The following is a 25740-nucleotide window of genomic DNA, read 5'->3' as shown; positions in this document are numbered from 1 at the left end:
ATACATGTATCACAATTTACTAGATACATGTACTACGAAATTCTAAAGAGACTTCTTGAAAAACTAAGAAACAATTTCAGAAGACTAAAATTGATGCATTAATTCCAACAAAAACTAGGATGTCCTAATATATGCTCAATGATGTCTGATGTCTTCTAATCTTGTATATGAGTCAAAGCATAGAGTCCACTTCTCTTAGATCCCTAGGTTAGTAGTATCCTTGTGTTCTTCTCGTTTACAATAATGTTAGTTTCATCAAATTCAATAGTGCAATAATAATTTTTAGCAATTTTACAAATTGACAGTAGATTCTCAAACAATCTTAGGATCTACAAGGACCTTTTCTTATTTCAAACATGACCTAGTTGTATTCCAAACATCTATTATGTCTAATTGTGATCCATTCCCAAAAAAATTTAATAAAATCCACTGTAGTGTTTAATTAGAAAAAATATTGGCTCTTCAAGCCATATACAAAGTTTCATATGTAGATGATATATTATGCAGATTGATAGCAGCAAAGGCATGTGGTAGTTCATCTACATATTGACAAGAGTAACCCCACATGTAAAAGAACTTAAGAGTGGTACCATTATTACCAATAATTTAAGCAAATCGGTAGCATTTCTATCCTTATTTCTACTTCAGAAGCTTTGATTATTCTAAAGTATTTGATCCTTGTCCAACAGGTTTGAGACCCCTTCCTTTGGAGTTGAAGTTGTTGTTTCCACTTCTCTAAGAGTAGTTTCATCATTCCCTTATCCTTTGGGTAAAGAATTTCGTGCTTGTGTAGTTGCAATTCTTCATAATTCTCTTTCATATCAGAAATCCTGAGAGAATTAACAAACTGATTAAGTGTGAAATATGGTGCCTTACCTAGCATGAAAGTCCTGAAGGATTTGTACTTAAGACCTAAGCCTAAAGTTTTTTAATTTTCTATCTTCATCAACATGATTGTGAGTGGCTTCAATACCATCACATGTGGCTTTGATTTCTTGGTTGCTGCAGTTATTGTTTAACCTAAAAAGATGGGCTTTTTTTAAGCATTTCTCACATCTCATTTGGCAGTTATAAAACCCACAATAGAGTACATGTCTTCTTCTATTAAGGTGCTTCAGATCAAATTCCTTAACAGTACAAATTTCTCCTATAATCATCAACACTACCACTATTTTCTGTATTATCTTCAACACTTATAACCACAACTTTCTCAACAGCCTTTCCAGTTGAATGACCACTTGCAATTGGTTCATTCTCCTTGATGGTATAGGTGAGTCTCATCACATGAATCAACTGCATCATTTGTGTCCTTTGTTAGCTTAAGTTTAATGGAACAAGATGCAATTAGGTGATGAAGGGAATAAGTTGAAACAGTATTCGTAGATGGATCCATGTCAGCTAGACATGTGATCATTTTGAATTCAATACTTAAGCTGTGGAATATCTTATTCTCTTATACCATGTAGAATTAATTCTCAACAAAACTTAAAGAAATCAAGATTTGTATTGATGGTTAAGCATTTAAGTAGAGGTTGATATAGAGTTGTAGATTTTTACACTCGTAGACTAGTATTGCAGTTATAATATAAATTACAATAATAGAGGTTAACTAGTACTATACTTACATAGCCTAGTACAGGTCAGAGTTTAATTCTTAAACAGCTAGCCAGCCTTCTAACAGTTGAACCATGTTTATCAACTCAATCCTTATCTTCAACAGTTATAGCTAGTGATTTTATGAAAAATATTGTCACCTATGAATTTAAAATTAATTTTTTTACATTTTTAGAGTCAGTCAAATCTTTCGAGTTCTTTCACAATACCTTATAGCCTTTTAAGGTATCTATGTGTGAGTTATTCCCGTGATTTCATATGTAGATTAGAAAAAATATTATGTTTGTGATGATGAAAAAGTCAATTTTGTAAAAGTACCATAAGGTTTAATGTGAAACTCATCATGGATTTTATAGTGTTGATACTCTACTCTATTCTTCTTAATGTACTGAATAGTGATATGCTATATTTAACTGATATGGTACAGAGTGACTGGGAAGGTGGATATTATCCAATGACAATTCACTTTAGTGAAAACTATCCTTTCATGCCACCCAAGTGCAAGTTTCCTCAAGGTTTCTTTCATCCAAATGTCTATCCATCTGGGAAAGTATGTTTGCAGTCTCTCTTTAATCAGGGCCATGTAAGTTTTTGTCATTCTTAATTTTGAAAATTTGTATATCGTCTTCAAGATTACTCTTATCGTTATTGTGTTTTTATAACCATGTTTAGGGGTGGAGTCCTACCATTACAGTGAAAGAAATTCTGATAGCTATTCCTTATTTGCTTGATTGGCCGAGCCCTAATTATAAAGCACAAACAGATAGTTATAATATGTACATACAGGTAACTAACTACTCAAGCTTCATGTGTACTGCAATCAGATTTTCAATATTAGAATTATTCACAATAATAGCTTGTATATCTGAAATTCTATGAGGATTCCAGTTGAGAAATTGCTTACACGGATGCTTACGTAAAAACATAAATTTTAGGATATCTTAAATGTGGAAAAGGGTATGAAAAATACTCCAACATTTGCCGAAATTGTTGTTATGATACCAAACTTTATGAACGACCTTACCAAAGTTTGATATCGTAACAGCTATTTCCATCAAAGTTCGGATATGTTTCAAATATTTTTCCATACTAAATACATTGAAACTTTTTTAGAGATACTATTGGATATTAGGAGGGATTCCAAATGTCAATATATTGCTTACAAATTTTTGTTAAATTGCTAATGAGAAAATTAAATTTTTGTTTCCATTCATAGATATGGTGCATTTGAAATATGATTATTGAGTAAATCTTATTAATTCCTAATTCTGGCTTTTCATTATAATATGTGGCCTTAATTTTGCAGGATAATGCTGAGTATAGGAGACGAGTCAGACAGCAGGCTGAACAGTATCCAGCTTTTTTCTGACATTATTTTGTGATGAATTAAGACTAATCATGTGACATTGATAGTCTTTATCAACATGGTGGTCATGTGTCTAATTTGGTTCTTATCTTCTTTATAATTGAACAATTAATACCGTATGTGTGCAACATGCATGCTCTTTCTATCTGTTCTTCGATGGTTAGAATGAACATCAACTATTATCTATCTTCGACTCATTGTGAACTATTGCTTAAAACTCTAGACTTGTTATCTATGATATTTTGCTTGAAATTACATAACATGTTATTTCGTTCTCTCTTTTATTCTATTTTGTGGTGTATGATACAACCAAGGTCAACATCCTTGATGCTTATTGTAGGAAATATTAGGAGATCGTAGTTCCTTCAATTTTAAATAACTCTTCTAAGGTACGAAAAAGATGGTAGTTGAGATCCTTTATTAATTTCATAAGATGATTATTTTCCCTCATAATCATTGCTTTGAGGTCTTTTTCTATGCTTTTGAGCAGTTCACTTTCCTTGGAGGTGTTCATCAATATTTTTACACTCTCCTCTATCTTTTCCTTCTTGATAATTGTGTTTGTTATGTCAAATGTATTGTGATACACCGCTTCCCTAACCCCAAATCAAATTACATGTCATGTCAAAATTATTGTTGTACATCTTTGCCCTAACCCCGCATCAAATAACCTACCCCATCTTTTCATGGGAGGACTTCTGCACAAACAAGGGTCGTATCACCATTTGCATTCGAGCTCTAAGAGATTCTAAGGTAGCGTACGTTCACAATGAGTCAGGAATGCTTCATTTGCTGGATTGGCCAGAATCTTTAGGTGTGGCACATATGCTCAAACTAAGAAACATATGTTTGTCAACATTTTTTCCTTTAATATAAGAAGCAACAAGCTTTCTCGCTAATTTTTTTGGGATTTGTCACCCTTCCTTACTACCCAAAGAATAATGAATTTGAGGTCTCAAGAACAAAGTCTATTCACAGAGTTCGGCATTAGAAACAACACTATTCATCAAGAACAAATGTACAAGATCAAGTTTGGTTCGTGAGAATCGATATAACTTAGGTTGTTGTGTCGCTCTTATACTATAGTGTTTCTTGAATTGGTCGACTCTTTTCTCTTTAAAAGTGAAACAACTATCAATTAACCATGACTTTTCACCATTGTTTCCTTCTAAAGTTCGGTGTAAGTAGTCTCCAGTTTATAGATAGTGTTATGAATTAGTGCATACATACATCTAAGGGTAGAATTCTTTAATTCTCTTCATCATCTTCGAGTATGGACCTTCAGAATTGGTTTCAACATCATACAAAAATTGAGATTATTTAATTTTAATTTGATATGGTAAATTCAGAATCAATAAAATATATGAATCTAAATTTACTTTCTCATGAGGTGTATAAACGTTCAAACAATGTCCAACATAGAAGAACTTAAGATCAAGTGGATAAAACCTATGTCCAGGTAAGGCACACATCTAATACTATGCAACTATGACGAATATCAACAATAAGATAATCAATAGGTTTCTGAAGCAACAAAATTTCCATAAATACCATCACTACACAATAATATGATTTTAGTGGAAATAAACTAATTGCCACTAATTTTTCTTCCAACTTCGTATAATACCAGAAAATAAACTGAACTGCAAATAATCAATTTTAAGTGGTAACTTAAATAAACGACAATTAAAATCTCAAACTAACTATACTCACATTCTTTTACAGTCTAAAATTTAGTGAAATTATCTGCACTTTGTTATGAATATAAGAAAATTTTATTTATTTATTTTTTCTTCTCATACATATTTATATATAAAATGTCACCAATAGAATGATGCATGTACCCAACAATGTACAAAATACTTCTCCAACCATTTGAATAACAAAATTAGAATTATTTTTATTACCAAAATACATGTATGAATGTCTTCACTTTTCAAAATAGCAGTAGCAAATAATTCATGCTTCCTCCCCTTGCGATATCATTTAGTCTCTAAATTTGCTCAATGGTTTTTGCATGAATGGTGACTTGTCTAATGTCACGGCCTAATCCATATATGCATCTGATATTGGTCATGGTGGTATTTTTAAACGAAAAATGATAAAGATCGTATCATTGTATTTGCATTCAAACATTCGAATAAATTCCAATGAAGTTATCTTACTATAAGGATGGAAATTTTGGCAATTGTTTTGTGCAATTCAAAATTAAATTTAGATTTATTAAATTAAATGTTTTTACTATGAATTGATTGTTAAGCTGCACAATCTATTTTGAAAAAGATGTACAAAATCATTGAGGTATGGTATCTGGATATTACATGTTTGTGATTGTTTGTCTTTATGAGTTTTGAATAAGCAAGATCTGGTATTTGTGACTATTAATTCATAAAAATTTTTTGTGTATATACAAGATTTTAAGATGAAAATTGTTGCACGACTAAGTATTTTATAAGCTACTTTCGGGAGTTTGGAATATCCAATATCAAAGAAATTGGCTCAGTTTTATCAAAGACTGAGTATAGTCTCTTCCAAATTAATATTCAATTTCTAGGACAATAATATCCAATAAGGTACTTTCATCCCTATCCCTATACAAGGAATCACTATAAAACAATTTTTGTGATACCTTTTGGGCCGTATGAATAGAATGTTATGCTCTTTGTACTAAAAATTACTCCCTTCAATTTTTTTTAAAATGTTGGATGATATTTTTAATCTTTTTTTAGATTTTCTTATAATTTACATTCATGATGTCCTCATATTTTCTACTAGTATTTGAAACATTTAAAAGTTTTTTTCAATATCATCAAAGAGAATTTCTTAGTAATATCCAAGAATAAGTATAGTATCTTCCAAATTAATATTCACTTTTTTGGAAATAATATCCAGCAACACACTATTATCCCTATCCAACTATCCATTCAAGTTGCTTATAAGTTTTCTTACAAAATTCTTGAGAAAACTCAACGCCAAAGATTTTGGATTGTGTCAATTACATAGAAGTATTATTCCAAAACATAGTAATTTACTAAATCATATCATGATAGATTGAATAAATCCCCTCCTCCATGGGCCAACATCCACTCTTTAAAGAAATAAAATTTAAAGCTATAGAACTTCCATGACTATCCCTTCTTCACACCTCTGCATTCAAAATAGTTAAAATTAATACATCAGACTAAGACTGGGCAACAGACCCGAACGGAACTACCAGACCGACACGAATTGGTACACGCTCGAAATGGAATAAGTTAATCGGTACTGGAATGAATCGGACTGAAAAAATCAGGATAGATCCTCGGTTTTGTCCTGTCCCACTATAATACTGAAATGGAACCAGAACAGACCGGAATGGAACGGGATGGAATAAATCATTTGACACATCTAGTTATTTCAATAAATATTTAATTTTTTTTAGCTATTTTGATTTTCTAAATAGCAAAATATGAATTTTTTTCATTTCAAAGTTTAAATTATTAGTTTTTAAATATATAATATATTTTTTTATTTAAGTATACCTAAAGATATTTTAAAAAACAATTTTACTTATTAAGTTTGCAAGTTAAGCCTAATTAAGTTTTCATGATTTGATTTTTTTGAAGTTTATAAGTTATTACTTATTAATATGATATAACTTATAGGTTATGTTTATAACTTGTAATTTAAATAACTTAAATTAGTATTTTAATAAATTAAATAAAAATAAGGATAAAATAATTATAAAAATTTAAAAATATAAATTATAATAGTAATATAAATTTATTAACAAATAACAACTAATCATAATCAGATAGGCACCACACTGGATCGAAACCGGATAAATCAAAATATATCGAGATAGATACATTGATATTAAATTGTGGTTCCATTCCGTGTTCCGGTTCACGATGTCTCGTTCTCTACCATCGGCAACTGAATCAGACCGATACAGGTACAACTCGATTCGTTGCCCAGTCTTACATCAGATATTGCTTATAGTGGTATTTTGAAGCAAGGAAATAATGACTAAGTGAATATCATTACATTGGAATAAATTCCCAAAAAAATGTCCTACATTAAAGGACACTTTAGCAATTATTTTGTGCATTTTATAAGGATTTCAAGAGGATTTACTCAATAAATTTTTAGTATAATATGTTCTATAAAATTTGTACAAAACCCATGATTCTAAACATATATAATCTGGATGATAAGCTATTTTTTCTATTTTATTTTGATATTGAACATATCAAAGGGAGCTTAAATTATATTCCAGAGTTATGTTACTCGAGAATTCTTACGAGATAGATAATTATGGGTAGAAAAAAATTACTGGGACTAAGTACACAAAATGAGAATTAAACAATTGTTGGACATCAGCCAACCAAAAATCAAGTACAAGTTCTTTCCAATAACAAACAGTTTCAGTTGCTATCAAGCAATGCTCAATAGATTTTATTAATTATTTTTATTACTCGCATCAACGTATATTTATAAGATTATCATGTTATAGTTTAGATAAAATTAATAACATTGTTTTGTATTCTTTTTATTATAGAACAATACTTAATTATACATTGAATTAGTATTTTTCTCTCTTTTGGACGGAATTAATATTTTTTATTTAAAAATTTATTATATAGAGTATAAAAAAAAATCATATGATTTTGGAAGAAGTATAAAAAATTTAAGGGTTGATAATGTAATATACAGTAGAATAGACAATTAAAGAAAGTTGTTGTAAAACATTTTGGAGTGCCACGTGGGCCCCAACAATTAGAATAGTTGCATACTAGTAATTGTGTGCAAACCTATTATGCATGTCATATGGAACCCTTCTATTAGTATTATTTCATCACTTGGCCAATTAGAAGGCAAAGTTATACATTTATACATTAGTTCATGGCTATAAATAGCCACTATATGAAATGAATACATATATACATTTTTGAAATGTATTACTTCCTTAATTTTCCTTCTTTTAGTATATTAATCGTAGTAAGTTCTTTTATAACACGTTATCAACACGAGTCTCGAAAAGTTCAAGTAAACACTTTAAAAGCCTCGGAGGTATAAATTTCCTTTTCTTAAATCATGCCTAATCTCTCTAAACTTGAATTTCATACTTTAGACATATCGGAAAAAAGCTATCTATCATGGGTACTCAATGCAAAAATTCATCTTTATGTGATGGGTCTAGTAGACACCAGCCATGAAACTAATCAAGCATCGAATCAAAACCGTGCTAAGGAGCTTATATTTCTCCGTCATCACCTTGATGAGAGTTTGAAATAGAATATCTCACTGTTAAGGATCCTCTGGTGTTATGAAAAAATTTAAAAGATAGATATGACCACCTGAAGATGGTCGTCCTTCCACAGGCACGTTATGACTTGATCCACTTGACACTTAAATATTTTAAATCTATCAATGAGTATAACTCTTCCAAGTTTAAAATTATCTCACAATTATATTATGTGGAGAAAATATCACTGACCATGATATGCTGGAGAAAACGTTTTCCTCTTTCCCTGCTTCAAGTATGCTTCTACTGCAGCAATACCGAGAAATGAGATTTAAAAAATATTCCAAATAAATTTCACATCTCCTTGTTGTTGAACAACATAATGACTCACTGATGAAAAACAATGAAAGCGGACCTACTGGTTCTATGCGATTTTCTGAAGTAAATACGGCAAATTTTCACCAATCTAGGCGTGAAAAAGGTCGTGGCCCCTGACGTGGCCGTGGTCGTGGTCGAGGAAGAAATTACAATCATGGTGATTGTCTTGCACTAAGTAATAACCTTCAACACCAGAAGTGTAAAAGGAAGAATGAAAAACATGACATAATGGAGAAGAAATTCAGACAACAAATGTTATCGATGTGGACAAAAAGGACATTGGTCACGTACCTGTCATACGCCAAGGCACCTGGTTGAGCTATATCAAGCATCCCTGAAAGAGGTGAACAATAACACAGAAGCCAACTTTATCTCGAAAGATATTGTTGAACCCATGCATCTAGATGTAGTGAATTTCTTTGAGAATCCCGAACGAAATATAGGTCACCTGATAGGTGATGGGTCTTCGATAATGTAAATATATTTCATTTTCGTCGTATGTATGAACTAGTATAAATATGTTTTCTTTGACTTGTAAATAACTAAAAGGTTGTGCAATGTTTTTTTTAGTAACAATATTGTAATGTTTATATCTTTGTCTTAAAGAGTATATGAATACCTCAATGATCAATCATGAAGATATTTGTGTAATTGATAGTGGAACAACGCACGCCATATTCAAAGATGAGAAATACTTCTCCTACTTGCTTAGAAGAAAAACAAATGTTACTACAATTTTTGGTAATTCAAACTTAATTGAAGGCTCCGGCTACTATATTTCTGCCAAAGGGGAAAAACTTGTCATAGAAGATGCTTCGTTCTATTCTAAATCCCCAAGAAACCTGTGAAGTTTTAAAGATATTCGCCTAAATGGATATCATGTTGAGACAATAAATGAAATGAATGTTGAATACCTTGGTATTACCAAGATTGTCTCAGATTAGAAATATGTGTTGGAGAAATTATCAACTTTATCTTCTGGTCTGTATTATGTAAAAATAAGTACAATTGAAACACACTCTATCGTAAACAAGAAGTTTACTTAATCAAAGACTTTTGTGCTTTGTCATGAACGACTAGGTCATCCTGGATCAATAATGATGAGGCGAATCACTGAAAACTCAAATAGACATCCATTAAAGAACCTGAAGATTCTTACAAATGATGAATTTTCGTGTGTTGCTTATTTCCAAGGCAAATTTATTACTTGGACATCACCAATGAAGGTTAACATCAAATCCCCACAATTTTTAGAACGAATACATGGGGATATTTGTGGACCTATTCACCCATTTAGTGGGTCGTTTAGATATTTCATGGTCCTAATAGACGCATCTTCAAAATTGTCTCATGTGTGCCTCTTATTATCTCGCAAGCTAGCGTTTGCAAAATTATTGGCACAAATGATATGATTAAGAGCGTAATTTCCAGATTATCCCATTAAGACAATTCGCCTTGATAATGCTGACATCACATCCAAGCTTTTGATACTTATTGCGTATTGGTAGGGATAAAAGATGAACATTCGGTAGCTCATATTCATACTCAAAATGGCCTTGCTGAGTCATTTTATTAAGCAATTATAATTGATAGCAAGACCTCTACTTCTGAAAAGTGAGTTGCCTACTACTGTTTGTGGTCATGCTATCTTACATGCATCATCACTTGTTCTTCTCAGACCGACTCATTATAATACATACTCACCATCACAATTGGTATTTGACCATGAACCAAATATTGCTCATCTTAATATTTTTGGATGTGTTGAATATGTGCATGTAACACCACCTCAGCACTAAGATGGGCCCTCAAAGAAGGTTAGTCATATATGCTGAGTTTGATTCACCCTCCATAATTCGCTAACTTGAGCCATTGACGAGAGATTTATTCACTGCAAGATTTGTAGATTGTCGATTTGATAAAACAAATTTTCCGCAATTAGGGGTACAGAAAAAGAAACTTAAAAGTGAAACTGCATGAAAAGTTTCATCATTATCTCATTTTGATCCACGCTCCCCTGTGTGTGAACAAGAGGTCTAGAAGATCATCCATTTGCAAAACATAGCAAATCAAATGCGAGATGCATTTAATGATTCAAAAAGGATAACAAAGTCACATATTCCTACAATAAATGTACCTATCCGAATTGACGTCCCAAAAGGACCATCTACAAGTGTCGTAGCTTCGCCTAAAGTGTGGTAGACCATTGGGTTAAAATGATAAAAATCCTAGAAAAAGAAGTACAAAAAATGACACTACAAAAGAATCTCACAAAGAAATTCAAGATCTGTTTAATCCTGATACTCGTGAAGAGATCAGTGAACCCGAGACTCAAGTGAATGAAGTGCTCTTAATAAGTTATAAAGGTGATGGGATAATTTTAGATCGATCAAAAGTCATAGTGGATAATGTTTTCGCATAAGATGTTGCACTTAACATTATGAATGGAAATGAGGATCTTGAACCTCTATCTATCGAAGAATGTTGATAAAGATGTGATTGGCCAAAATGGCAAGAAGCAATTCAATCAACATTTAATTCACTTGCTAAGCGTGAGTTTTTTTGAGCAGTTGTCCAAACGCCTAGTGATGTTAAATAAATAGGCTATAAATGAGTCTTTATACAAAAAAGAAATGAGAGAAATGAGAATGTAAGATACAAGGCACGCCTTGTTGCACAAGGATTCTCACAACGACCCAGTGTTGAGTATGAAGAAACATATTCACCTGTTATGTATCCAATAACTTTTTGATATCTCATCGGTATAGCTATACATGAAAATCTTGAAATTCATCTAGTGGGTGTGGTTATAGGTTACCTTTATGGTTCACTTGATTATGAAAATATGATAGTTTCGGAAGGATTTAAAATGCCTGAAGCATATAGTTCAAAATCTCGAGAAATGTATTCAATCAGATTACAAAAGTCATTATGTGGCTTAAAATAATCAGGGCGCATGTGGTATAATCGTATCAGTGAGTACTTGATAAAACAAGGTTATATAACAGATGTCATTTGTCCTTGTATATTTATTAAGAAAACAACATTAGGGTTTGTTATTCTTGTTGTTTATGTTGATGGAACAAATCTCACTGGAACTCCAGTACAGGTTCAAAAGGTAATTGAATATATCAAGAAAGAATTTGAGATGAAAGACCTTGAAAAGACAAAAAAATTTCTTGGACTATCAATAGAATATTTAGTAGTTGGGGTCTTCATCTATCAATCTGCCTATACTGAGAAAATCTTGAAACGATTTGACATGAAAAAAGCAAATCCATTAAGTACTCCAATGGTTGTCCGATCACTTGAAGTGTGTAAGGATCCATTCCGACTTCAAGAAGAGAATGAGGAACCTCTTGGTACAGAAGTACCTTATCTTAGTGTAATTGGGGCACTTATGTATTTTGGTAATGCTACGAGACCTGACATTTAGCAGTTTCTGTTAATTTGTTAGCAAGATATAGTTCTTCCCCTACACGAAGACATTGGAATAGAGTTAAACATATATTGCGATATTTAAGGGGAACTAGTGATATAGGTCAGTTTTATACTAACAAAGATAGTGCAGATCTTTTTGGTCATGCAGATGCAGGTTATTTATCTGATCCACATAAAGCTCGATCACAAACAGACTATCTGTTCACATACGGAGGTACTGCTATATCATGGCGATCTACGAAAAAGTCTATCGTCGCTACTTCTTCGAATCATGCTGAGATAATTGTCATTCATGAAGCAAGTAGAGAATGTGTATGGTTAAGATCAGTACTAAATTTTATCAAAGAATGATGTGATTTGATGTGTGACGTCAAGATACCCACAATGCTCGTTGAAGACAATGTTGCATACATAACTCAATTAAGAGGAGACTTTATAAAAAGAGATAGAACGAAACACATTTCACCAAAATTATTCTTCACACATGATCACTAGAAAAAATAGTGATATTGATGTGCGACAAATTCGTTCGAGTGATAATCCAGCAGATTTATTTATCAAATATTTACCAGCCTCAACTTTTAAGAAAATGGTTCAAAACATTAGAATGTGAAAACTTAACCATCTGAATCATTGTTTTTATCAGGAGCAGTAAAATACGCACTGTACTCTTTTTTCCTGAGTCTAGGTTTTGTCCCACTGGATTTTCCTTGAAATGTTTTTAATGAGGCAACAAATAATGTGTATTATGTATATCTATGTACTTTCTTTTACATAGATATACAAGGGGGAGTATTTTAAAACATTTTGGAGTGCCACGTGCGCCCCAACAATTAGAATAGTTGCATCACTAGTAATTGTGTGCAAACCTTTTATGCATGCCATATGGAACCTTCCTATTAGGAGTATTTCATCACTTTGCCAATTAGAAGGCCATGTTATACATTTATACATTAGTTCATGGCTATAAATAACCACTATTTGAAATGAATACATATATATATATATGAAATGTATTAATTCCTCAATTTTCTTTCTTTTAGTATATTAATCTTAGTAAGTTCTTTTATAACAAAAGTCAATTAAAAAAAGGAAGAGAATGATTATTTCTCAAAATTGAGGAGAAATAATTTTTTTTTCACCAAAGTTGAAGGTATAAATGGTTTTCACCATTTTACATCATAATAGGGCATATATATATATATACATATATATATATATATATATATATATATATATATATATATATATATATATATATATATATATAATACAAAGTACACATTAAAAATTTCTCGCTTTGTTCTAACTTAAGTAGCACACAATTTTTGTAATTAAATTAAAAATTATGATGCATTAATTTATTTTTAAAATATTTGATTGATAAAATGGTGGATCTTTTTCTACGCTTTCTAGGAGTTCTCGTCCTTCTTTCTCCTTTGGTGACTCAAACTCGCAACCTTCTGATTGAAAGTGATGGGTTTTTGTCATCCGAGCAACTCTCTCTCGTCCTACGGTGGATTTCATTTTATTTTGTATTAAAGAAATCCACAAATGACATTACTTTAATTTAAAATTTATTTATTTTAAGAATAGTCATAAATTTTTCTCTTATTTTCAAAATTTCCTATCCAATAAAATTATATAAATTAAGATTTTATAACAATAAAATATTATTTTATCAATTTATTGATATCTAATTTTACAATATGATAGCATGATGAGATTACACTTAAGTTAACAGCAAAGATAGCATTAGCATTAGTATTCACAAAGTTAGTTGGTTAAATTTGTTATTCTGCCAGATCAAGTTAGTTAGTTGAAATAGTGTATATATACAGAACACTTTATTGATTGTCGTTCAGTTTTTTGATTCTCAATAATATCTTTTGACTTTCTATCTCTCAATGTTTTTCTCGTGAGCTTCAAATCTCCATCAATGGAGGAAGCTACATATTTTCAGCTTATGTTGTTGATTTCATTATGGTATCTAAGCACATGGAATAATTTCTACTTTCTGTATCCACATTGTTTTGTGAGTATTGTGCATCTATTTCTTTTTGTTTCTCCTTCGAGTCTTAGTTCGATTTCACGTTTGTAAATTATGGATTTTGTGATATTTTTGTTTACGTACCATTTGTCCTTCTTTCTCGTTTCTTTCTCACTTTGCATTTCTCGAATTGTTCCAAATTATTCTCTAATTCTCATCCATCGGCGATACTCCTACTGCTCAATTGGATTTAGGTAGCCCACTCTATTTGCATCCTTCTGAGAATGTAGGTTCAACATTATTACCAACTGTTTTTTATGGAACTAGATACATATCATATAGAGGAGCTGTTCTCATGAATTATCTGTTAAAAGTAATATTGGTTTTGTCACCGGAAAAGTTGTTAAGCCGGCCTCTACTAATCTTTCCTTCATCCAATGGAAGAGATATGGTGACTTCGTGGATCCGTAATTCCCTATTACCAGATTTACGTGATAGCTTACAATATGTTAACAAAGTCAAGGAACTCTAGGATGAACTAGAATATAGATTTTACAAGACTGATAGCTGTAAACTCTATTTGTTACAGAAGTAAACCAATGATCTTGTGCAAGGGACGTGGATGTCACTGGTTACTACACAAAGATGAAGAAACTATGGGAGGAAATAATAACTCTTGATGTTCACTCCTAGTGTACATGTGTATATTCGTGGTGGTAAAGAAAAAATGCACCAAGTTGAACAAGATATGGGATTTGTACACTTTTTGATGGGTTTGAATGAATGTACACTGTTGTAAGAGGACGAATTCTCATGATGTCTACATTTCCTAGAATGGCACAAGCGTTTGTCATATTGCCAATAGAGGAAATACAAAGGGAAGTCAGGTCTCACGATCACAATGCTTTGGATTCACTTCATTAAATGCTCTGTTTCAACTAATGTTGTTGCAGGATCCAGAGATTTTAGGACCAGCTACACCTTCTCAATAGGAGGTGCAAGCAGCTCCAACCCCAACATAAAAAATGTCTTTTGAGGAAACTCTAGCACGGGTAACAAATCAAATTTATTTTGTGACTTTTGCAAACGTACATAACATATAAGGATAGATGCTACAAACTTCATGGTTACCCATCCGATTCTAGGCCTTTCAACGGAAAAAGTTGAGGGTCTGTAGCAAATGTGTACAATTCTGAGGATGACAATAACTAAAATGAGGTGCTTGATGATTCAAGAAAGCAAATGCTAGTGATTTTTTCCAAAGGTCAATATGAGAAACTACTTGACCTCCTAGGATCTCTACAGGCTAGATAATGGGACCGATAGCTCATGTAATACTCTGAGAGTCTAAAGCATAATCTAGAGAATATCATGAGATTTAAGAGTTGTAACATTGTTTTATGGTCAAATATAATGTATATAAGACACTTAGGAAGTTTTACAATCAAAACGTCAAGGAACGTCCATGACGTTTAAAAACTAGTTCAAAAGGTGCTAGCGTGCCTTAGTCTATTTGACAAGGTTTTAAGAGTCAGAAAAGGATGAAATTCTGTGAAAATATGTCTGACACCTATAAGAGTAGGTTTGTAGTCAAAAAGTTTGGTACGACTCCCTAAGGACCAACCAATAGGTTCTTGAGGAGGACCCTTCTTATTTGGCAAAAAGCTATCAAAAGTCAATGACATCAATGATTTGCAGGCAATGAGGCGTGGTCCAATCAACGGGGCATCAACTTTCACCATCAATGGACACTTATTAAATTTCATTGAGGGGTCAATTGGCATGTCTCTGTGAAGAAAGATAGATGTGCAGCACGGAAGAGAGCTTGGCCGTCGACTGACCTACCCGTAGGTCAGGTCACTATTTCCTGCCACTTTTTAGGTTAGTTAAATTAATTAATTAGGTGGTTATTTAATAATTTAGTTAGTTAATGACTCCTATAAATACCACAAACTTAATTAAACTAAACCCAACTCACATAATTCCCAAAACCCAATTGGTCGTCCTACTCTTTTCTTTTTTTAATCTCCCAAATAGAAGAATTGCATTGAAGTCTAGGTAAAGGTATAAGGTCTGGAAAAGGGGCTTTTTATTCATAATTCTCCATCAATTAAAAATGTATGGGATTCCTTTCACCTTTGAGATTCTTTCCCGTTCTCTCATAATGAGTTTCAAAGAGATGAGCTTCAAGTGGGTTTTCTTCTATTACGAAATTGAACCCTTAATCGGATTTTATCAGTTATTTAGAAAATTATGAGTATATTATGATGTATTTTAATCCAATTATGTTAGTTATTGATTAATTAACCTAGGTTGTGAAGTAGATTATGAATTTGACCTAAGTCCCTAATCCTAGGCTATGAGCTAGTGATGAATTGTTCTGTAGTGATTCAATTGACTTCATTATCTTGTTAATTACTATTGAGTGATGATATAACACTCATTTTTGTGTTGAATTGGATGGATTATGGTAAGACTATGATGATGGCTTGTGAAGTAGATTGGGGTAAGTAATGTGATATTAATCTTTTACTTCAATTATGATTTCTTGTGTTTAGATGTAGTTATATTGAAGTATACTTTATGATAATATTGATTAGGGTTGGTATTATGTTTAATTGAAATGTCTTTATTGTGTGATTGTGACATTATTCCTAAGATGAAATGATATAAGGTTGGTGATGAAGTGCCTATATGCGTTACTGTAATATAATGATGTTAATGTGCTAATATCACATATGAGAGTTGTGATGAAAGGTGTTCTCATGTAATTCCTATTGATCTATGACTATAACTTTATAAGGGGTAGAGAATATAACCTAAACTATGTTATAATAATTAATAAAAGACATTTCAAAAAGTACTCTAGCTTAGCACCGAGTGAACTAGCGTGAGGAGTGTCCCCTGTCAGATAGGTAAGGTAAGATCACTAATGTACTCATGATATAGGAAACAAAAATGCATGTAGAATAAAGAGGTTCACAAACTAGATCTCCTAGTTCTTGAAGTATGTTTCCCAATAGGAATAAGCTAGTGGATCCACGTAGATGCTATGTTCATGTTTTGGTACCACCTTGTCAAGTAATGTACCTTGCTTCGGTGTAGGGTTCGATGAAGCCGAATTCAACATTGGCTCATGTTTTCTATGTCAAATAAGGCAATATATTCTCGTAAGTAAAAATGAAATAATAAAGTGGACTCTTAATAGGATGACTTGAAGGATTTGACTTAGTCTACGCACGGGTATGGGACTTTACCTATTTCTTAGAAGGAAGTTCTTATAGGAGTATATGAATATAAATGTAAATGAAATGTATATGTAAATCTTCCATGTTAATGACACTGTGGTGTCGGTTTTACTTATGAACATGTGGTTAGTCTATATAACTAAAGTATCATGATGTTTACTCTTAATGATATAATATGTAAAGTTGGGCATTGCTTATGGTTCTTATTGAGTATATTTGGTTGAGTAAGGTTGTGGGGTTTTACTTGATACACTATTGGACTTATTAGGGGTGCATGAGTGGTGTTGTTGCTTTGTTAATGATGTTATGAACTCTTATACATGTTCGTTTATATTATAACTTGATGATAGAGTTCTATTGCTTATGTGGTCAATTATGTTGAAATGAATGTTAACATGACTTGTATTAGTTTGTTTGGTCTTTTGATGTATATGGTCTTAAATTGAGGAGTATGTTCTATTGACCTATATTGGTTCTTGATTGTGCATTGATACGCTCAATCTTACTTCTTAAATGAGAAGTAAAGCGGTCGCGTCAAGTAAATAACCCAACTAGTGAGGTTGGGATCGTTCCCACGAGGAAAATAGTCTAGACTTAACTTCAACTTGTTATTACTATTGTTCGGTTGATGACTTCCTTAGAAAGTAAAAGCATAAAAAGGGGGGTTTGTATTTCCTAATAAGTAAAAATCACTAACGAACTTGACAGAGACACTTAACAACTTTTAATTTTAGGTTTTAATCAATTAATCAAAGTAACTAGGGTTTACGTGTTCCCGCCAGGTTCATAACTTGATAATTCTAACTATAACAATTCTTTCCTAGTATCTTGCATGCAAAGTGATAAGTTATGTATTTCTAAATCCTTGGTCCGGCATCTAGAAAATCTCACTCCGCACCTTGGTCCGGCTACGTGTGTTGCTTTCGTAACCCTTATCCTTACCTCATATTAAGCATCGTATTCGATATTTGACTAAGTTATTACCTTGTACCAATCAATACTAGCCTATTAGATAGTATACACTAAATCTATGTTAATAATTCTTTTCCTATTATCTACTTCCTTGGTCTTGCAAGTAGCATTAAGGCGAGTTCTAACGTTGATCATCCGTTAAAAAGACTTCTAAGCGAAAGAATTATTAATACATGCAAGACACTATTCTAGAATTGTTATTTTAGCTAGGGTTTATCTCATTATTTGCCTATGGTTCCCACAACCCTAGTTATGGAGTTTAGTTCCTCATAGCCATAAACACAATATTCAAATATGTTAAACAAGAATTCATGTACTTACTTCAATGAGAAAGAATAAAGTCCGAAAATTTGCTTGATTAATCATCAAAAATCACTTGTAAGAATCTCTAACAATCAAACACTCAATACACAAAGTCTAATAATATGATGTTTAATCTCACAGAGTCTAACCTCAAAAACGTGGTTTTTTGAACTATTTATAAAAAATAAAAACCTAATTAAACAAGGATTCAAATTACTGGAAATCTGCCAAAACGCGGCTGGGTCGACGGACCACGCGACGGACCGTCGTGGTCATGACGGACCGTCGTGGACTCCGTCGTCCCATACTTTGTGCAATTCTTCTCCTGCTTTCTTCATTCCCCTCGACGGCAAGTGTGACGGACCGTCATAGGCACAACGGTCCGTCGAGGGTCTCGTTTCAAAATACTTCAACTCTTGGAATCTGGGTACTGGGATCACTTCTCTGATCTTCACGACGAATCTGCAGGACAGACCGTCATAGCCATGACAGACCGTCAGAAGCTTCGTAATCCCACACTTGGTCAGACTTCCTTATCTTCCTTCAGCAGCTTCTCTAGGCTGCCACCTACGGACCGTCACAAGCACGATAGACCCTCATAAGCTCCGTAGGTGGTCTCTTCTGCAATATTCGCTCAAAATCTCCGCATTCAGCTTTGTACAGATTTCCTGCAAAACAAAGATAAACTTATATCAAAATTAGCATAAACAAGGCTTTCGGACACACTAAACTTAAGGAAAAAGTATTAATTATGCCGTGAAACCACGGTATATCAACACCCTCAACTTAAATTCGTTGTTTGTCCTCAAGCGAAGCACTATGACTCACTACACAATCTTTGTACAATAGTATTCATGTTTTATCCTTTCCAATCATTTGGCTATCAATCCCGATTAATCTCATCAAATCTATGCATGCTATCACTATTAGGCTTGAATTTTGTGGGATTCGAACATGACACAGACTCACCATGCACTAACACCTATCCTTTTCAATTTCTCACCAAGCTTCTAACAATTCCGATATAGCAACTAGTGTCCTCACTTTAGAACAAAATCCTCATTTTTCACACAATGATTTCAGTTTGAGTATAAGGATTACATTTCAACACTCGCTCTCAGAACAAAGTCACACTCATTCATACCTATTGCCATAAGCTTGCCCTTATTTTCATTGCCTTAAGTTCGCTATACAACCCTTAGGATCATGATAGGACTTTTTTAGCTTGTAACGTAGGCTCAGAGTCAGGTAGGGTATATTTAGGTATACTTTAGTGACTTTTTGCCCTCCTTGACATATCGGCTAAACCTTCCACTTTCTATCACTTTATCTCGCCCAGTTTCTCCTATTCTTTCACCTTGTTGTTTTCCTTCTTTCTTCATTTGTGTAAGTAACTCTTTTCTTTCTTGTTTGTAATTCTTGAAAATTTCTCTTTTTTTTCAACGAGTTCTTGAGTCACTTTACTTTTGTTCTTTCTCTCTCGTTGTTCTTTCAACCCCACTTTCCAGAGCATTCCTCAAAATAGCCACCCTCAACTCATGGCTTTGCCATGAGTCAAGGTACACAATACCCAAAGTCGGGTCAGGGCCATAACGAAGGTTTTTTATTCATTAGCCACCCTCAACTTATGATTTTGGGATAAGCTGAGGTGCACATGTCCAAGGAGGGACCAGGGCCAACATATTGTTCCCAGAAAAGATCAGTTGGGGTGAAAAAGAAAGGTCTAATTTTAAGCTCAAATAATTTGGATCAAAGAAGGATAACTTTCATTTGGTTTCTTTTATTTAGGCTAGAAATGGGCTATATTGAATAAGGGCCTATGATCCTTTCCTAATTGTCTGTTACAACTTACTTTTAGCAGGACTAACCAGGCAAGTTCTAGCTCAGTACCAATAGTGAACTATTCAACTTTCCTCACACTCACTTGACATGTCATCACTATACCAGATTATCAGACACCTAGTTTGACTTGAAGATTTAGGGTAATGCAATGGTGTAACTCTATTTCATGTTTAGAGCCACATAATTATCAGTTACTACGCCTAGTCATGCAACATTTTCCAGTTTTATCGGGATATCATTTTAGCCATCATGCTTCAGAGTTAAACTATGTACAAAAGATATAACGTGCCGGTTCAACAGAAAAAGTAATCAGTCTTTTGGGAAAAAGAACACAGGCAAGAAAGCCCCAAAAGAGGATAGTGAGTTGGGCTACTCAGACTTCACCCTAACACTCACTTTCCATTTACCCCACCCCCAACAAAAAAGCATGCAATTGTCCCCAATGCATAAAAAAAATCTAAAGATTAGAGGGGTAGGTGAAGCAAACCTGTGGCGCATAGCGCCGTCGATCAACAAGCTGGTGGTTCTGGTTTCCTAGAACCCACATCCTCTGCAATCTGGACACCCTCAGTGGTGTCCTCAGTAATATGGACACCCTCAGTGATGTCCTCAGCAACAACCGCACCCTCAGTAGTGCCTCCTGCTGTCTCTACAATGCGGGAGCTAGACGACCCAGCCGCTATCTGCAATGCTCTGATGTGGTGTGCCTCCGCCTCAGCAAGTGAGGCTCTCCATCTCTCGACGCTCCTTCTTCCTTGCTCGCGCCTTATCCTCTGATCGACCCCTCCGCCTCTTGGCACTCTCTCTCGGGAAAGGTGGGGGAAGTTCTGACGTAGAAAACAGGGCCGCCAATACAGTGTCCTCAACAGGCTCGACAAGCTCCGGCACTCTCGCCTCTAGGATCGTGTCGATGTCTGCACGAAGACTGTCAACTGCAGCCAGGAGAGTCGACACATCTACCGGAGGGGCTGGATGGGCTAACACTCTCAACTCAAATGCATCGAGGTGCTGGTGAACCTCAGTAATCTTGCGCTGCATCTTCCTCTCCATACGCGCTTCAGACTCAGTAATAGCCTTCTGCATCCACGGCTAGATATGATGCAGAAGGGTGGCCATTTGTGCCTCCAATTTTTGGACCCTAGCAAGCGGGGCCGGTAATGGTAGAGGAGCTGTGCGAGATGAGCTCGGGGCTGGGCTACTACCCGAGATAGACTCAATCGGGGTAGTGTCAGTGGACGCCTGTGTAGCGGTGCGGGCCTAGGCCACCGTGTCCGCAAGTTCATCAGCAAGTGGTGGCAGCTCTGGACGGGGCCCTCAACGTGGGGCCAACTCATTGGCCTCGTCTCTGATGAGGCCGACATCAACGGTTCCCTGTGGGGTCTTGAACTGATCTATGTGCCATATGGGCACACCTACCGTCCTGCAAAGAGCAAAAATCATACACGGGAAGGGGTAGGTAGTAGTGACCTTGAATGCCCTCTCATGCATGACTGCGTGGAGAAGCCATGCAAAGTCGACCTCGAATCCGGCTATCATCGCTGCTATTAACACTGCTCGATCCCAAATGACGATGTTATCAGCAGCTGTGGGGGAAAGGTAGTGACGGACGAGCAGCCACAAGAACTTCGTGACGAACGTGAGGTTGGCCTTCTTGATGGGCCCCTTCGGCTCAGTGACCCAATATGTACCCTCTCTGTCGACTGATAGGTGCAGGGCCATCCACCTCTTGGTGGTCTCTCTCAGTGCCTGCTCGCGCAAGAACTGGCCATCCTTCACGATCTACCAGCGGTAGTCGAACTCGGCAGTATGGGGGGGTCCGCGTAGCATCTGCACTCTCGCCGTATAGGAACCGACGGATGGCTGGCAGGGAAATGTCAACCTGCACGCCCCGAACTCGAACCTGCTCAAGTGGGGCCTGTTTAGCGGAAGAAGCCCGCCTATCGATCTGTGATCGGAGAGTCGCTACGTAGGATGCGTAGAACTCTCGTGCCACTTCCTCGCTGTATCATCCCAACGGACGGGCTGTCCACTCTAAGCGATGCCTGGTGAATAAGTTGTGGATATCCGGCATCAATGGGAGACTCCCTGTAAGTACCCGCCGCTCCAAGGTGAGCGTCCGAGTCATTACCCCTTTATCAGTAAGGAATTTTGCGTCGGAGTAAACTTAAAACTGGCCTTCGACGCACCACCAGTTTGGCTGGTCAGAGGCTGCGGTGGGGACCTGGGTTGGTGCACCGGATGTGGAGTCTGAACTGTCAACCTCATCAGACGAGGCCGACGCTGCAGCAGTGGCGGGTGCGGGAACCTTAGCAGATCCTGAAGCTTCCTCGGACCAGGATACTCCTAAGGAGCCAGACGCTCCTTCCTCGTTTGTGGGACCCAGAGGGTGTGCCGGTCAGTGTGCGCTCCTCATCAGACTGGGAGGCAGTGACTACGCCGGATGCCACCGTCTTGGGTGTGGCTCTGGGGGCACGTGCAGCACGGGAAGGCGCAGAAGTGCCTGGGGGCACATATTCAGGGTCCCGCTCATTATCAGACCCGATGATCAAGCGTGCAGACGGGGCAACATACTTGGATCGCCCGCCTGCGTAGGCTCGGTCTTGCTTGGTTGCCATAGTAGATAGTACCTGAAAAGGATCACTATTAGTACGAGTAATGTCAGACAAGACAAGCAAGCCCATACAACATAAAACATTTAAAATAGTGTGTTAGTGATAGTGAAACTGTACCACATGACGGGATGGATGACGGCTCGTCGTGGATACGACGGGCCATCATGAGGTCCGTCGTGTTGTACTTAGTCAATGTATATAGAAAGAACCCTGAAAGAGGGGTCTCTGACCATCATGACGGTCAAGCAGGGATGACGGTCCGTCGTAAGGGTCCGTCGTAGGATACTTAGAAAATGTTGGGAGACCTTTTTTCAGAGGGGTCTCTGACCATCATGACGGTCGTGCAGGACGGACCGTCGTGGGTGTGACGGTCCGTCGTAGGAGTCCTTCGTAGGAAACTTAGAAAATTTTTGGAGAAACTTATCAGAGGGGTCTCTGCCCATCATGACGGTCGTGCAGGACGGACCGTCGTGGGTATGAGGGTCCGTCGTAAGAGTCCATCGTAGGACACTTAGAAAATTTTGAGAGACCCTTAGAAACAGGGTCTCAGACAACCATGATGGTCGTGCAGGACGGACCGTCGTGGGTATGACGGTCCGTCGTAAGAGTCCGTCGTAGGACACTTAGAAAATTATGAGAGACCCTTGGAAACAGGGTCTCTGACAACCATGACGGTCGTGCAGGATGGACCATCGTGAAGACAATTATGAGAGACCCCGATGAACCCACATGGTTGTGTAGTGTTGTGGACCTATATGTGTCTATCCCAATGACCTAAGAAACTACCAAAGCAAAATCACCTATGCCTAGGGTTATCAACATGGCACATACGAACATTTTGAACCTAGGTTTAGACAGAAGCATATAAAGGAAACAATATACGACTAAGAACTAAGCTAATACTAACTACAAAACCAAAATGCAAGATAAATATGTATAAATGTAGAGACACATACCTTGGAAATGGAGAAGAAGACAAACGGAGAATGATTCTGGCAAGGTAGACACCGACAGTAACAGCACCGACAAGTAGATGATAATGATAAGACTTAGGTGGTTTTTTGGGAGCAATGAGCAGTGAGGGGAAGTGTGGAAGTTGAAAAGAGAGGGGAAATAAGGGGAATAAGGAAGTAATGGGGTGGAATATGGAGGGGGGAAGTATAAACGGTCAGATTTTGAAAAGGGTCCAGCCGGGTCGGGTCGGGTAGATTTCATTAATCGCGCGACGGTTCCCCGGTAACGGTGCCAAAATTTGATACGCTCAAACTTACTTCTCAAATGAGAAGTAAAGTGGTCACGTCATGTAAATAACCCAACTAGTGAGGTTGGGATCGTTCCCAAGAGGAAAATAGTCTTAGACTTAACTTCAACTTGTTATTACTATTGTTCGGTTTATGACTTCCTTAGAAAGTAAAAGCATAAAAAGGGGGGTTTATATTTCCTAATAAGTAAAAATCACTAACGAACTTGACAGAGACACTTAACAGCTTTTAATTTTGGGTTTTAATCAATTAATCAAAGTAACTAGGGTTTACGTGTTCCCCACAGGTTCATAACTTGATAATTCTAACTATAACAATTCTTTCCTAGTATCTTGCATGCAAAGTGATAAGTTATGTATTTCTAAATCCTTGGTCTGGCATCTAGAAAATCTCACTCTGCACCTTGGTCCGGCTACGTGTGTTGCTTTCCTAACCCTTATCCTTACCTCATATTAAGCATCGTATTCGATATTTGACTAAGTTATTACCTCGTACCAATCAATACTAGCCTATTAGATAGTATACACTGAATCTGTGTTAATAATTCTTTTCCTATTATCTACCTCCTTGGTCCGGCATGTAGAATTAAGGCGAGTTCTAACGTTGATCATCCGTTAAAATGACTTCTAAGCGAAAGAATTATTAATACATGCAAGACACTATTCTAGAATTGTTATTTTAGCTAGGGTTTATCTCATTATTTTCCTATGGTTCCCACAACCCTAGTTATGGAGTTTAGTTCCTCATAGCCATAAACACAATATTCAAATATGTTAAACAAGAATTCATGTACTTACTTCAATGATAAAGAATAAAGTCCGAAAATTTGCTTGATTAATCACCAAAAATCACTTGTAAGAATCTCTAAGTGTCTAAGAGTTCTGTCAATGATTTACGGTCCAAAATAGTGTGTATAAGTCATTAAGGATTTTTTAGAATCCAAACGTCAAAGAATGTCCATAACGTTCGAAAACTAGTTTACTGATTTGCTAGTGTGCCTTAGCCTATTTGACTAAATTTTAAGAGTTGGAAAATTATGAAATTTTGTGGTAAGGTATCTAACACATATTAGAGTTAGATTAAAGTCAAAACATTCGTGTACGACTCCCTAAGGACAAACCAAGGGCCCTTGAGGAGGACCATTGCTATTCGGCAAAGAGCTGCCCAAAGGCAGTGTCCACAAACGAGTGAAGGGTGAAGGTTTCCATGACAGCGGATTCGACATTGGCTCATGTGTTCTATGTTGCTTAAGGCAAGATGTTCCCAAAAGTAAAATGAAATAATAAAGTGAACTCTAACTAGGATGACTTCATGGGTTTGACTTAGACTAGGTAGGGGTATGTGACTCTACCAATACATTGCACTAGTTAGCCTTGAAGGTAGTCTTAGAAGGACGTCCTTATATGAGTATATGTGATCTACCGTGGTTTCACGTTTTTTTCAATGTTTTTTCCTTAAGTTTAGTGTGTGTCTAGGGAGCTTTTG

General features: G+C 35.7%; 1 protein-coding gene across 1 annotated transcript; it reads left to right on the top strand.

Moving 5' to 3' along the window:
* Positions 1-2032: 2032 nt before the first annotated feature.
* LOC101255113 (SUMO-conjugating enzyme SCE1-like) lies at positions 2033-3232 on the top strand. The gene is made up of 3 exons (XM_004242897.5): positions 2033-2197; positions 2287-2400; positions 2921-3232. Exons 1-3 carry the CDS (start codon positions 2033-2035, stop codon positions 2981-2983), a joined length of 342 nt encoding a protein of 113 aa, XP_004242945.2. The 3' UTR covers positions 2984-3232.
* Positions 3233-25740: the final 22508 nt, after the last annotated feature.

The sequence above is a fragment of the Solanum lycopersicum genome, chromosome 7, assembly GCF_036512215.1.
Source record: "Solanum lycopersicum chromosome 7, SLM_r2.1".
Taxonomy (NCBI): Eukaryota; Viridiplantae; Streptophyta; class Magnoliopsida; order Solanales; family Solanaceae; genus Solanum; species Solanum lycopersicum.
The sequence above is the reverse complement of the archived record's forward strand: the minus strand, read 5'-3'. Positions and strand labels throughout refer to the sequence as shown.

Excerpts from the sequence above, each read along its gene's own strand:
- LOC101255113 (XM_004242897.5), top strand. The coding sequence starts at position 2,033 with ATGGTACAGAGTGACTGGGAAGGTGGATATTATCCAATGACAATTCAC. Across the intron at positions 2,198-2,286 it reads CTCTCTTTAATCAGGGCCAT|GGGTGGAGTCCTACCATTAC; the intron begins GTAAGTTTTTGT and ends AACCATGTTTAG. Across the intron at positions 2,401-2,920 it reads GTTATAATATGTACATACAG|GATAATGCTGAGTATAGGAG; the intron begins GTAACTAACTAC and ends TTAATTTTGCAG.